This window comes from Scatophagus argus, chromosome 15 (genome assembly GCF_020382885.2).
Source record: "Scatophagus argus isolate fScaArg1 chromosome 15, fScaArg1.pri, whole genome shotgun sequence".
Classification (NCBI taxonomy): domain Eukaryota; kingdom Metazoa; phylum Chordata; class Actinopteri; family Scatophagidae; genus Scatophagus; species Scatophagus argus.
This window is the reverse complement of record NC_058507.1, coordinates 16,710,848-16,725,939: the sequence shown is the minus strand read 5'-3', so window position 1 is coordinate 16,725,939 and position 15,092 is coordinate 16,710,848. Positions and strand designations below refer to the sequence as shown.

Sequence of the window (15,092 nt, the reverse complement as noted above, 5' to 3'; positions counted from 1 at the left end):
TGTTTGTGCCCAGCACAGTCAACATGAGTCATTGACGACACTAATGCTCTGTGCATGCATTATTTTGGGATTTCAGCATCTTGGTCCAGACTGAACTATCTAACAACTGTTGGTTAGATTTTACATGATATTTTGGACAGATTTTTAGGGCCTCCAGAGGATGAAGGATACCCAGACAGCAGACAGGTGAAATTTTGTCAGGCCAAAGTATTGAATCTACGTTGATGCCTGACACTGAAACTAAACATTGAAAGCTCTCATTATGTTTAATGTTTTGTCACGTTTGTCAGATCATAACTGACACTGAATCAGCACTGATTAATTCATTTAACTGAATTGATTTTGAATTTAAGCGATTTTTGGTTCTGAACCTCTTCATGGCATGTTCTTTATTTATCCAAAATTTGTACATAAACTGTTATATTATGAGTCAACATGTGAACCAAGTTCAAGGAAATTTTTGATAAAGTAATAAAAAACATTTGCTGAATGACATTATAATCACCTTAAACAGATACAATGTTCACCAACAAGTTGATTAAAGGTGCCTTGGAATATTTATAAACCATAGAAATCCTGTAAAGTGAAATATAATATCACATATCTTGCAAATTTAACAATGTGAAATAATTGGAGTACCTGCCATGTTATGTGGATCTCCTCACCATTAAATGAACTTGTTTCTGTTTTGTTCTTTTTTCTTGCGTCTGAAACCCTGAAGGTCAGTCGCAATATTTCTGTGGTTCAGTGCAACACTGAGATGAAAACTCCCACCAACATTTGTTTTTAACATTTTTTAAAAGCCAAGAAAGTTTAGTCAGTATTAAAAAACAAAAGATCAGTGTGCACTGTTCAGTTTTTTGTTTGTTTGGTTTTTTTTGATTGTCAACACACAGCTTCTGTTCTGCTAACAAACCTGACATCGGATTAAACAAAGTGAGTGCAGATCTCTGCCAGGTCAGTCTGTGGGCATGTGGGTGGGGAACTGAGAGAACAGGGTGGCCTGTGTGTTCAGCAGGCACAGGTTCCAAAGTGTAAGTGGGCTCAGGAACAATTTGACATACAGTTGTCATTAAACCCAGTTTGTTGCTGCATCTACTTGTTAAATGAAAAAGTGATGCAACGGTGCCCTGTCACAACTATCGCAGGCATCAAATTCAGAATTAGTGTTTACAAAAACAAAGATTATCAATTTAATCCTTAGATATCTTGTACTGTATTCGATATGAGCCGAAGAGGATTTGCAAATCTTTTTTATTTTTATTTTTTTTATTTTCTACTCAGCGTTTCAACTTTTTGGATTCAGTGTTGGAAATGTGCACAAAAAATATGGCTGACGGGTCCAGTATTATGTGAGATTTGCTGCGGAGAGACGCACACGCACACACACACACACACACACACACACACACACACACACACACACAGCCAGACTTAAGATCCCCTCCAGACTTATGCCTGGTGGAGATAATTATCTTATAAATTATTCTAATACCTCTAGTTTATTGTGGTACAATCTCGCATAACATGCAGTTTTCTTTGCTGTGTCTTTGAAGAGCCTCATGTTAGTTTTGGCATTCCTATTCCACACCTATGTTCACGAGCTGTGAGATTATGGATACAATTGGCCGAATTGAGCTTCCTCTGTGGGGTTGCTGGGCTCAGCCTTAGAGAGAGGGTGAGGAGCTCGGACATCCAGGAGTAGAGCGGCTGCTCCTTCGCATCAGGAGGAGCCAGTTGAGGTGGTTCGGGCACCTGGTTAGGAAGCCTCCTGAACGTCTCCCTGGGGAGTTGTTTCTGCAGCCGGATAAGCAGCAGATAATGAGATGAGACAAAACCTGAAGATGATGGTAGACAGTGGGGTCACCTTGTAAAGATGTCATTTTGCTAAAGAAGTGCTAGTATGACTGAAGACACTCTGACTTGTTGAAACTTCAGGTTGTTTGTATCTTGCGGACTACAGTGTGTCAGCCTGGTTGTTGTTACCATGCGAGAATATTATTTTTGTCACAAAAGTACAATTATGTTTTTGCTTGAGGTTTTTCTCTCCAAGCATTTGCACAACTTGAACACATTCTTCCACTGAAAGCGATTCTAACTCACTAAGCTTTGTCTGCACTAGGCTCTCTTGGCTTTGAAGCAACTGTCAGAGATTTCCTTGTCATTGCACCCTGGACTGTTTACCTTCCTGTTTCATTTAGATGCTTTGGAATAATTATGCTTAGTTCATGTCGCCTCCGAAGTATCAGTATCCATGAAGGAGTGTTTGACTCATATGAAGAACAGCACTGTGGCTTTAGTTACCGTTTTCAAGCTCCTCAGTAGGTGTTTTGTCAGTGTAATCCACCCTGACAGCCTGATAGTTTTCTATTTCCTGCCACCTCACCTCCTCTCTGCAGAGTTCCACTTAAGAGTTAACTAAAACATTTTGTTCTGGGTTGACATAAATGGAGCAAAGGATGATCATTTTTAGAAGTGTAGTAATTACTGGTAAGGAGCTGACTGGGGGTCTGCATGCGACATGCTGTTCAGCAATGATGTGCAACTCACTTTGCAAAGGTAGGCAGTTTTCTGCTGCTGTTCGCTTTTGACTACATTCCACCCAGAGGGTATTTTAATACTCTGGTAATGTTTTCAGCCATTTTGAACTCCGGGGGAGGTCACGTGATTTGGTTCTTTTTTGCACTCCTACCTGTACTGAATGAAACATCATACAGGGTCAGGTTGTTTGTCATTGTTTGGAGGAGTTTGGGGATTTTTGTGCTGACAGATGATCTTTAGCTGCAGGAGTGATTCACTGTTTGATGTTGCTAAAGCCTCAGTCATTTAATCCCTAAGCTTGTGACTCATTAGGTAATGTGTAATGCATCTGTTCTTCATTAAGTGTGGTGTGATTTGCATTTAAATGTGGTGCACTTCCAGCTATCTCAAGCTTTTGTCAACACATTATGCTTCAGGACCTTTAGAGTGAATGTTTTTGATGCATGGCCATCAGTGTCAGAGAAGGCTTCGTTAAACCCTTAAACACTTCACAATCTGTTTAATGCTGTGATGCAATAATTCTACTTTGATATCAGTAGTAATAAACATGGAATTTGTCATTACTTGAGGCATGAAACAGTTTTTAAAATTGTTACAAGTTTTAAACCAACCGCATGTGCTTTAGACTCCATTTTAGATAACCTCATGAAACAACTGTTCAGTCTGCTTGGGAGCTGTCTTCTCAGTACCATCAATAAATCTCTCAGTTCTAGTACTGTACTCCTTTACTGAAAAGACCTAACGTCTATCCTTGAACTCTAAGCAAGCACAGATTGATTTCAGATCTCGTCTTCACAACTTTTAGAAACAGAGGTCACTTGCCAACTTGTAGCCCATGGATTTAGTAAGACTTCTCAAAGAGTTGCAGTCTGGGTGCAGAACAAAACACACCAAAACTGCTTTGATCAGGGTAGCAAATGCCAGGAATTCTGATCTAGATTTGAGTGTTGCTCTTGACACTGTGGATCATCACACCCTCCTATGTCTTGAGAAAGTCACTGTCTTTGAGGGAATAGCACTTGACTAGTATTTGTCATATCTCTGTAACAGAAGTTTTGTATACAATAAAACTGGTTCTCCCTTCACAGAGATTAACCATGGTGTTCCACAGGGATCAATAACTAACTCCTTCCATGTTCCATGTGTACAGTCTGCCACTTATTCAGACATTAAGATCTTCAAAAAAAAGTCCTATGTGTTAAGAATGATATGATTTAGGGTGAAATACTCTGCTTTGAACTGTAGTGACCCCTCAGAATGTCTGGTACAGGTCGTCTTACTGTCTCCAGAGTCAGAGCTAAACATGGAGAAGCAGCGTTCAGTTTTTCAGTGATGAAAGTCCATTTACTCAAAGACTATAATATTTATATAATATATATATTATATATAAAAATATATAATATTACTTGAATATTTCCTTTAATGCAACTTTTGTATGTCTATTCCACGATATTTTAGAGGGAAATATTTAACTTTTTACTCCACCTGACAGCTGGCTACTACTGTGTCACTCTGCATACCCACACAGGTGTTTTCATTCCCTGTGGCCTTCAGCATGTGTAAGTCAGGTAGAGCTATTATGTGATTTCACAAAACTATATGTTCTAAATATGAGAACCAAGAAAGATGCCCCATTTCAAAGATACAACAAAATAAAAAAGAGGCGTTCAATTGCCTTGTTGTTGTAATCGAGATACACTGGCCTTGCCTTTATTCTTTGCAAAGGACGTCTTCATTCATTGTTTTGTCAGTTTTATTTCAGTAATATTAAACCTTCAAGTCATTGTCAAACAGAAAACTTTAGCACAAAAGAGTATGAATGTGCAGCAGTGTTTTCAAGCACACAAAGGCCTATTAGACGCTTTTCCCACTCCTTCCTATCCTGAGCAGTAGACTGCTAATATGTGGAAAGAAGCGTTGACCATTATACTGAGAGTGAATTGCTGTAAAGTGCATTCTAAAGTAATCTGAAGTCCTACTTGCCACCATATATATATTGCCACCATCATGTAGTACCCATAATCCAGTGCAGAGCTTTCAAAACAAAGCTGTTTCCATGCCACATTAACACCTTTATTATTGCTATAAACCAGGCATCTTTAAGCTGCAATTTCAGCTTCTTTTCTAATGCTCATTACTACCTATGAAAATCCTAACTGCACCTGTGTGTTTGCTACAGTCAGAAGCTCAAACTGCAGGATCACCGTTTCAAAAAAAATCCATCAAAAAGAGCTCACAGACACTGTGAGAACTGCTGCCAAGATGAATGTAATCCATCACTTTAAACTGCAAGTGTATTTTTCCCCGACATGACTTCATAACACCACAACGCTGGTTGAGATTGTATCAAAACTAGTTTCATTCTGTCATTAATGAATGTCAAGAGGCATTTTCTGTCAGCCTTTTTTCATCCACTTTGGGTCCATTTTCTCTTGACCCACTTATGTGTGTGAAGTGTGGAAATACAGCCTACTATTTTTCACTTGTGGATAAGTCTGAACTGTTGTTGCCATTATATCAGCAAAACCAAAGTGCGTAGAGTGTGTCTTATTAAGCATAGTGGGACAACATATATGTTTTTTTACTTTTATATTAATTGCTTAAACAATGAATTTGTATTTTTTTTATTAACATTTATTTTCTGTCAATGAAATAATGGAGTAATTGAGTAACTGTTTGGGCACAGAAAGAAATATGACAGAAGATTTAACCTCTTTACTGTAGCCAGAGATCAGCTTCTTCAATGAAGCCACCTACTAAAGTGAAAAAGTGTGGGAAGTTGAACATTTTAAATGTCTGCAACAAAAATGTATTCATTTTAATGCAGAGTTCACTTAAATTAATCACTAAGTAGAAAAGTCTGTCCATAATAATTGATGGACTTTTTTTTCACAACACAGAAGGAAAGGCAGGTGACTGGGCTGTGCAATGAAAGAAAGTTGTAAACATATTTTATTAATGCACATGTGATAATTAGAAACACAGAGAAAGATTGTTGCTGTTTTTAATCTACTTAACTGGAAATAGAAAGCAGTTCTGTGAGCTCAGGTGAGACAACAGTGAAAAGGCTGCAAGTCAGGACTTTAATTAGGTGGTAATAGTTAAAGGTGCAGGTGTTATCCCTAAAGGAACTGTGTGTCAAAGCACTTAATTTTGATGTGTATGTACTGTACAGCTGATCAGCCTGGGTTAAGAAAGGAATTCTTTGTTCATGTAAATGGTGCAAATGTTGCATTCAGACCACATCCTCAATGATCAAAAGGACTAAAGGAGTAGGAAGCTCATCACATTGTTCATGTATTCCACGCAGGCTCCATCACCCCCTTCGCCCTCAGCTAATGAATCAAAGTATGAGAAGCGCTGGCTGGATGCTGTCTTCCTGCCCTTGTCGATGGCCAGAGTCTCCAGATACAAAGCTGGCACAGATAAATTAAGGTAAGGGTAATCCAGCATGATATAATTCACCTCTAAGGTGCACAGTTCACTGAGCACAGTTGTTGGCTTAGCAAGCACTTTTCATTTAGGTGGTAGGATGTTAATGCCAATATCTATGCACAGGCATAAACGGCTTAAAAGGTCACCTCAGCTGTGAGGCTTTGGCTCAGAAGGTGTGAATGTGTGAACGCTGGTCGAACTTGTAAATGCTTTTGATTATTATGCCTGTCCTTTTGTATTGATTTTCATGTGTACAGTAGTTTCACAGTTGTTTTGCTTCGGTAACTTTTTCTGTCAGAATTTTTATTTTCAAGCAGAGGCACAAAAGACCCTAAGAGGTTTATTGTTTAACAGAAAGTTGTACTTCCACTGTGTAGTTACAGATTCCATGCTAATACATCAAACTGAATCACATTCAGTTATTATATTATATTATACTTCATTCTCAGTTTCATTATCATTTTTTCACACTTTATCACCCATTTTCAGGACTATGGTTGTTTAACACATTTAGATTTCTGTATTTTGATTGTTTTCTCTCATATACACACAGTCATCTAGTGTTTTTTTGCCTGCAGTAGTGTAGTTGCTGGTGTAGTAATGGGAGTAATAGCTGATAACAGCAGTCTGTTATATACGTGTGTACAGTAATCACAGACATTAAATACATAATTGTTGTTATCAAAGGCTGACATGAAAAAAATTGCTATCACCTTTAAAAAGTTTTTTTGTCATATTTTATATTTGTGTTATTCTAAATCAACCCTTATTGTGACAGTTTAACTTTGAATATTGGTCAATTTTAAACCCAAAGTTTGGTACCAAGTGTCTGGGTACCTTTGAATGCAAGCAAGGAGCTTAAGGAAAACTAATCTTTCCTCATTAGTCTTTATTCAAACTAGAACTAAATATTTACCTTCAGTTTTCCTTATCATTTCTTGCACTCTGACAGCAGAAGCCTCTTTCTCTGTAGGGTGTGTCTAGCTGCATAATTCAAGAATTGCAGGTACATAACGATAAATAAATAATGGTACTGTGCGAACTCTGTGCTTCTGGGTTAATTAAAGATGCTTATTAAACTTGTTTATTGGACATCTCATTGGGTATTATCCAATTTTAAGGCCAAGGCAGCTGCCAAAGATAAGGAAAAATACCACACTCCTCCTGCACATAGAGGTCAAAGGTCAGTTAGAGCACTGCTTTGTCTGTAATAGTAATTAGAAAGTTGTGCCTTATGCAATTGTAAGCAGCAGGAGCAATTTCTGGAAATATTTTAAAGCTACAAATCATTTATTGTTGAGGAGGGCTAGCTGTGGTCTCTACAACTGTATAACTGCAGGGTAAAGAATGCAGAGGGAAGGTGTTGTTGACTCTCATGTTCTCATCTAATGCTGATGTGGACTCTGCAGGATGTGGTGTTAGTGTAGAAAGTATACAGTGTGTTCTTGGGAACCCTCCTAGTATAATGCATGTCAAAGTATTTCTGTCAATTACACGATTGATTGCGCTCCATGTGGACAATTAGGGAATTGTTTTTTTTTTTGTGTTCGTGTTTGCAAAAGGAGTCTGGAAACAAGACCACATGGATATCTGACAGAGCAGAGATCAGGTCTTGTTGCCTACCTTTTCACAGATTTCCCTAGGCAAGTCTGAGGTGTCAGACCAGCTCCTCAACCTGTAATTGAGGTATTGTTTAAGCTGTCAAAACAGATATAACTGAAAGGGAAGGAAACTTGAAAGGGTTTTGCATTTCTCACTGTGTCTTACTGGTTGGTTTCTTATCTAAGAGCATGTAGTCATTTGCTATCACTTACATAAAGCTGATTCAAAAGAATTTTAGACTTCAGTGAGCCCGTCCCAAGTTCGAAGTTGAACTTGCATCGATGCATGTCAGAGTAGAAAATCAAAAGCAAACACTTTCCTGTGATTAATTATGCTGAAAACGAAATGCCCCGAAGCCTGCCTGTTTCCCCGCCTCACTAATCAGTAGACATGGCACATTCTCCCTCTGTTTGCCATTTGCGCTATAAGTAACAGCTGGATTCCTCTCCAGAACACCTTTTCCCTGTATATTCTTCATGTATCACTCTGTATGTTGACTGGGTGATATGTGTCTGGCCTGTCTCATTGGATTTATTTCTGTCTGATCAGCAGTCGAGGTACAATAGCTGTAGATGTATGAAAGAAACACACTCTCCTTGCTGCTATCTGCTGAGAATTTCGGCCATGCTTGGGGGAAGGTGGAAAGTTCTTCTTCTCACAGGGTTGTGGTGTCCTGAAGATGATAAGATGATTCATCAGCTGTTTGTCGCTTTGTCACATCTCTGCCTCTGCCTTTAGAGCAATTCATTTCTTGCACTTTCATCCCATCCCCCCCCTTCACTGCATGCTCTCAAAGGCTTTGCATTAATTGAAAGAGATCTAACCAATATACTCTAGATTCTGGGTCTTATGTCACTTTATCAGCTGTTCAATTTATCTCTGCAATACCCGCTGAAAAAAGAAGCAGAAGTCTCTTGGTGTCTCTGGTTTGCAGGGCAGAGCATTTGAAAAGAATTCTGAACATATATTAGTGATGCTTTGTAGTCGTACACATGACAGCATACCGCTAATTCGGGTCAGGCACCCTGACACAGAAATAATTTGCACTCTTGTTAAATCAAAAAATGGTGAGTCCAGTGAAAATCACCCCTGGAGAGCCACTGGGTCAGTACACAGGCAGCGGAACATAAGATTTTAACAAGCCTATTGCAGATACAGTATGAAAGTCATGCTCACCAGAGGTTTTGTGAGGAATGCTGACTTTGTAACATCTAACCTCAAGGAACTGCTGGCGTGTGAGTGAGGGAGAGCTGTTTGATTTAGGAGCTGTCTTAGAAGATTCCCGTCTTCATACTGCGCATTCGATGCCTTCTATTGTTTTTGTGTTTATCAGCCTTCACCTCACGTACCGTCCAAAACATCTTCCCACTTCTCCTGTACACTACCACATCTCTTCTGGCTCATGGAAATGCTCCCTAATATTGCAAATTCTCCACATGAATGAGATTGCTTTAGCCATCACCTAAAATTGCTTCCATGTTTACTGACAAGGATTTCTGAGGCTAAAAGTGTCAGCAATGTGAAAATGCGCTGAAATTAAATGTCAAAAAGTATCACATTTCGCTCATGAGTATGATGTCTCTCAGATGACCTCATCAACATCCCATCAACTGAAAAGTTTTAATTGTGTTAGTAAAGCACCGCACTTAACCCCAAGGCACTCCAAGGAGATGACGGAATCTAAAAAATGGACCCAAATGATGCCAAGAAAATTAAAATCCTCATTTCATCTTGTAAATAGTTTGTGAAGGGTAGCTTTCTCAATTTGAAGTGAAAGGTGTATTATTTTGACATCTCTTAGCCTGTTTGGGGATATCATGCAGGGGGCTTTCTTCTGTTCTGTTAAGTTGTTTTTCAGTGGATTTGTCAAGATTTAGTCAGTTTAAATTCTATATTCTGCATATTTAAAAATAAGGAGAACAGGATATTTTATCTGTGCCTTATTTTATTTGCAGCACTTCCTGTAATACATTGAAATGAGTTTTGAAAGTTCAACAGGAGAGGGTTAAATGAGCAGATCAATACCAGACGTGGAAATGGTATAAGTCTTCTCATCTAACTCTCTTCCAGAAAGGGTATCTCCCGAAATGGCAAACTATTCCTTTAACCTTCTGATTCCAGCTACACCGTGTAATGCATTCATGTGCACTCCCACACTGTTAAAAACAGAGAGCTTCTGTTCATGTTTCCTTTTAATTGGAACCATTAGCCAAACTCTCTTTATCTTGCAGGGACATTTAATCGTTTAAAAAAAAAAACAAGCAAAACAAAAAACAGTTGTAACCTTCTCACAGAAAGGATGTTATTAAATATGACTGACTTTCTCAGGTGAACTAAGGGACCCATGAAGTGCCTCTCCAGAGCATGTGTCGTGAAGGCATTTTTATAATTAGGTGTCACACAAGTCCCACAAGCTCATGAAAGAAGCTGTACTGCTCGTGATGCAGTATGAGACTTATCTCTTCAAGTAACTTGACAGAAGTAACGAATGGTTCCAGCTTCACTTTGTGCAAAATTGCTTTCAATCTTCTGCAGCGCTCCTGTCTAATTTTGACCTCTGTGCTCCTCCAGGTCCAACTGTTTTGAAGTCTTCACCTTAGATGGAGCCAGCACCAATATTCTTCAATTTTGCACTGCAGCAGAAAGCACAGACTGGCTCCAAGCAATATCTACAAATATCAATGACTTGACACAGGAGAATGTAAGTCCATCTCTAAACATCAGAGGCTTGGTTAGGTCTACCAATGAGTCTTTATTGAAAATGAAGATAGAATGAAATACTCATTTCAAATACGTGAGAACTGGAATGACCATCCGCCATTTGTTGGCATAACATTTTGTAATGCAGTTGATTTTTGTCATAATCTGGTATGTTACATAATCTAATGAGATTAGTATGATGATTTTTAAATAATCTTAAATGGGCCCATTATTTGTTTATGAAATCACAAAATTTCAGCCAGTGGATTTGATCCTATTTTCCACATATCGTCATTAACAAGAAAACATTAAAACATGTAATAATTATGTTTTGCCCACAGTTGTTCCTTGTATTTTCCCCTTGTGATTTTTCACAGCCACAAAGACTACAGTGTAGCGTGGGTTTAATAGGCCCTTCCTGACAAGCACTCATTGAGTCACAGTGGCACCTCTCTCCCTCTGCTGACAAAAAAGATGCTCTCTCATACCTAATTAATGACTGCTAAGTAGTCATTCTGCATGTGCACTTCTCTCTCTCTCTCATTTCCTCCTATTTCACTTTGATTATCGCTCTGATGATGTGACGCATTTTTTGTAAGGATGCAGACGAACTTTATGCCAGGGCTCGTCTATTGCACAGCTGCCTTTTTTTAAAAAAGTGTGATTAATTCATGCCTGCATCACCTAATTACGGACGTGTAGTGTGATTGCTAAATGGCCAATCAGGATGTAATTGTGCGCCTGCTTTGGGAGAGAGCGGAACTTTTGTTTTAATGACCTACAACCTTTAAATAGACTCTCTGACGCCCTCAAAGTTCCTTGTGTGCTTTTAATGCGAAGGACTGTCATCTGCCACGATGGGGGGTTACTTGATGCTGTTTGATGTTCTTTTAGAGAGACTAAAACAGAAAGGATTGGGCAGCTTGTTAACTCCTAATGATATGAGGACTAATTACCTAGTTTAGTATGGAGGTGAGGTGAGACAGGAGCACCCATCATGCTGAGTATATTATGCTGACACAGCAGGGGTCCATTTACTATGAAAATGTCTTGCACTGGTTTGCAACATTTTTTTTGAAAATGATCTCCAAATACACATTAGAAGAAACAGAAGAAACAAACTTGACATAAAATTGAGAGCTGTTGTATCTCTATCTGTTATCATTTTTGAATTTGCCTGCACATTTTGTCAAGGAGCAGCAAAGGCCTCTATGTAAGGTGTGATGATGGTGTCTGTGTGTGTTATAGCTATATCAGCAGCTTCATTCCCAGTCAGTTTAAGAGGTCAGGATACCTTTATGTTGAAATACATTTAATATCTTTTTGTATTTCTGTGTGTCTCTGACTGCTGTTCTGTTTTTATCTCTCTCACAGATAAAGATTGTCAACAAATACTGCTCTTCAGATGATCAGGTGTTCTGACACTGACATAACATGATATGTTAACTGAACATACATAAGTGGAACAAAGGCTGTCACGTTGTACGAGTGCTGACAAAGTTAAATGCATAGTTCTTTGGCAGAGCTAGTCGAGATATGGGTAATGCTGGGAGAGGTCCGAGTCAAACCAACCTGGTTGTGTGGCGTGCTGCTTAGGCAGCTTAGGACATCTCCTGTGAGTGTGCACAGTGTGTTGTAGAAGTGAGTGTAGCAGATGAAGCAGTACTTACAGTATAGATATGCTGCTTAGAGCAAAGCAAACATTCTAGGTTAATTGTTGTAGTGCAACTAAGACTAGACTGCAGCACCACTGCAAAGATGCCTCACTGTAGTCCTTTTACTCCCTGACTGAACATTTTGCTTTTTTGGTCTGTTGTCTGATCCAGTGCTTTTGCTGTGTATATTATTCCCTTTTTCTTATCAAATTGTGAAAGTAAATAAATGTCCTCCTCTGTATGTCATGTCTGCAGATTGTTCACATGGGCTGGGCATGTGAGAGTCCAGAGGGTAATGCTGCTGGTAAAACTTCAGCATTCAAGTTCCTGGCACTGAGAGGACCGTATTTCCATATCTTCAGAAACCCCCCGGTAATTAGTCTTATTCAATAAACATTTCATTTCTCATTCAGAACTCTATAAAATATATGATAACTCTTAATTTTAAGCTCACTTGAAATGGTTTTGTCCAGTCTCTGAAGCCTGTCACACTGGACTACATAACTGACACTCAAACAGATGCAAATGATTAATTAGTACTGTGGTTTCAGCCCAGCAGAAGAATTTGTTCAGGCCTTTTTGAATGTGTTTTTGAAGTGGTGCGATCATTTATGCTGCTGCTCAATGATCTGTTATTGTCCCCCACTGTGCTGCATGGTTTGTGTTTTTGAAACAATGTGACAGCACCTGTAAAATACTGTTGCTTTTGTTGTAATTGAATAAGAGAAAATAAGCATACGGTGACTGCTGATGAATTTATATTCATTATTATCATGGCTGTTAAATGTCTGTGAAACAAACACTATTATATACCACTGTTTTCGTTTTTACACAGGATGTTAATTTTCATTGTGTATCATGTGAATGCATTGTATTAACTAGTGAAGCAAGATTTGAAGTTTGCCGTGTTTGTGGTTTAAGAACACGCTGGCAACCTTGAGTTTTGTCACAGCTTAGCTGAGCTTTTCTTCCCAGCTGACTCTGTTTGTGTTGAAAGTGCATTAATAAACCCTATATCATTCCGTACCAGTAATAATGTCACTCCACCATAAAGCTCTAGAAAATATTGGCAAAACCTGTTAAAAACCCTCTTAACCCTCTTCCGCTCACTTTCCTTGCTGACATTCAAAACCATGCTCACCACTGTGACAACAGTAGGTACAAGATGCAGCTCATCATCAAAGTACTCAGAAAGTCACCGTAATGAACATCCCTTAATAAAATGGTTATGACAGATGTATATTACATTTAATGAGTTTTTGCAAGCCTTTACCAGTACTTTTATTTTTGGACTGCAGCCTATGAATAGACAGTAAATATATTCAGTAGTTATTGTTTTTATATTGGACCAGTTTTTCCAAATTCAGTGTGTACCTCACAATTTATACTGTCGCCAGGAGTGGGGAAGCCTCTCTGTCTGCAGGTTTAGGACAATAACAAACTTAATACCTCCACTGACACATAATTAAATCCTCTTAGAGTTAGCTTGTCAGGAGACCTCTGAGACTCTGTTAAATAAATAAATTCTATTCTGCAATGAAAGATGGTTAAAAGTGAATGAACAGATGTGCAATGAAACCAAAACTTTATTACATATTTTACGAAATGTTTCCTGTCTACATGTGATCTAATGTGAATCTAAAGTGACCGACATAGGCCATTAGATAGACATATTTTATACATTTTTAGTATCAACTTAAAATGCTTCTGCTTGTCTGCCAGGGCTATAGCCTTCTCGGGGATGTAGTCTTTTGTGCTGTGCTTGTGTTGAGTTTGTGACCTGAGCTCTGCCTCATCTTTTTTATTCATTTGGTGAGTGTTTTGGCAGATTGATCACGTGTACTCTCAGGACACTGTTATTTGCAATGGTGTAGCGGAGTGTCCACATTATGAACTGTTCAGTCCTGCCTTCTGTTGGAGAGCTTTTGTCACTCTTTAACTTTAACACTGTTTAACTAGCTATTCTGGCTTAAAGTCTGTGTTTGAAGGTTCCCAAGCAGACTTTTGTATGCTGTTTTTCTCTTCTAAATTTTAAGGCAACAATAGTGTCAATCATGTTCACAACTGCAGATAAAGGGCAGCCCTCTAGTTGTGTGTTTGGAGTTTATCCAGCTCTAGTCACTCTTTGCAGGGTTCTTTAAACTAACATTTTGAGGACCTTGTCTCTCACGAGGGACCTTTCATTTTGTGGTGACAGCAGGATGGTGAGAATGGCTGCCCAGGAAGATGAAATTCTGTGTCTCAAGTTATACTACTGTGTCCACTGCAGCTTCTCCTTTAACCCTCATCCTAAAACAGGAAACCGAGGATGACAAAGATGATTGGTCTACAGAGATTTCAAACTCATACTTCATGACCCTCGTAATGTATGATTGGAGCTATGCCCTGGGCAGTCCTTCCGAGAGACTAATCAGAGTAACTTGGCAGCTTAGACATTTTCTGAAATATTTTTACTTTCCTGTTTGCTGAGAATTAGATAAGAATCAATACCAGTCTAATTCTGCCCTGTACAAATAATGCCACTGCTTGCAGACTGATACCTTTGCTTAGCAAAGCTGGGTGAATGAGCAGCCTGCAGTCTCCGCTGGTTGCCTTGCAACCTTCATGGTGACGGCAAGATGATGCCACAGGACTTTTTTGGACAGATGAAACAAACAAAATATAACCAGCCTGGATGCTAGGCTAAGCTAACCAGTTGCTGACTTTTGCTTTTGACTCCAGTCTCTTGGAAGGAAATGAGGAATTTCATCTTGCAACAATAATGGGGATGCTTTACGTCATTCTGCAATCTGTGCATAACGTAGGTGAATACAGATTACGTGCTTGCTGTGGGCCAATGCCTTGTGTTTCCACACTGGCTCACAGATGACTTTGTGTAGCATTTTACATGGTTGTCTGAATGTCACATATTGGCAATTTCCTTCTCTGCATCAATGCTATGTGCAGGATTAGAGATGGTCGCTCCAGATGTTTCCCTGGTAGAGACAAAAGTCTGGCTTTGTTAAAGCAGAGACTCTCACCCTGAGCTTGTTAATTCCATCGAACGGGCCTATGTGGGAGCAGGCAGCCTTTCTCTCTGCCAGGGGAAGTGCTACAGTCAGCGTCAACATCATTGTGGTTGATGCATCCATTTTCTCTAGAGGCTTCAGTTATCAATTC

The 15,092-nt window shown here is 39.1% G+C and overlaps 1 protein-coding gene across 7 annotated transcripts in view; it reads left to right on the top strand.

Moving 5' to 3' along the window:
* sntg2 (syntrophin, gamma 2) overlaps positions 1-15,092 on the top strand; it is a 69,236-nt gene that overhangs the window by 39,961 nt on the left and 14,183 nt on the right. For all 7 annotated transcript variants that reach the window (XM_046413356.1, XM_046413353.1, XM_046413355.1 and 4 more), the window contains 4 exons: positions 5,852-5,976; positions 10,150-10,279; positions 11,653-11,691; positions 12,189-12,305. In XM_046413356.1, the coding sequence (XP_046269312.1) occupies positions 5,852-5,976; positions 10,150-10,279; positions 11,653-11,691; positions 12,189-12,305 (411 nt within the window). The remainder of the gene's footprint in view (positions 1-5,851; positions 5,977-10,149; positions 10,280-11,652; positions 11,692-12,188; positions 12,306-15,092) is intronic.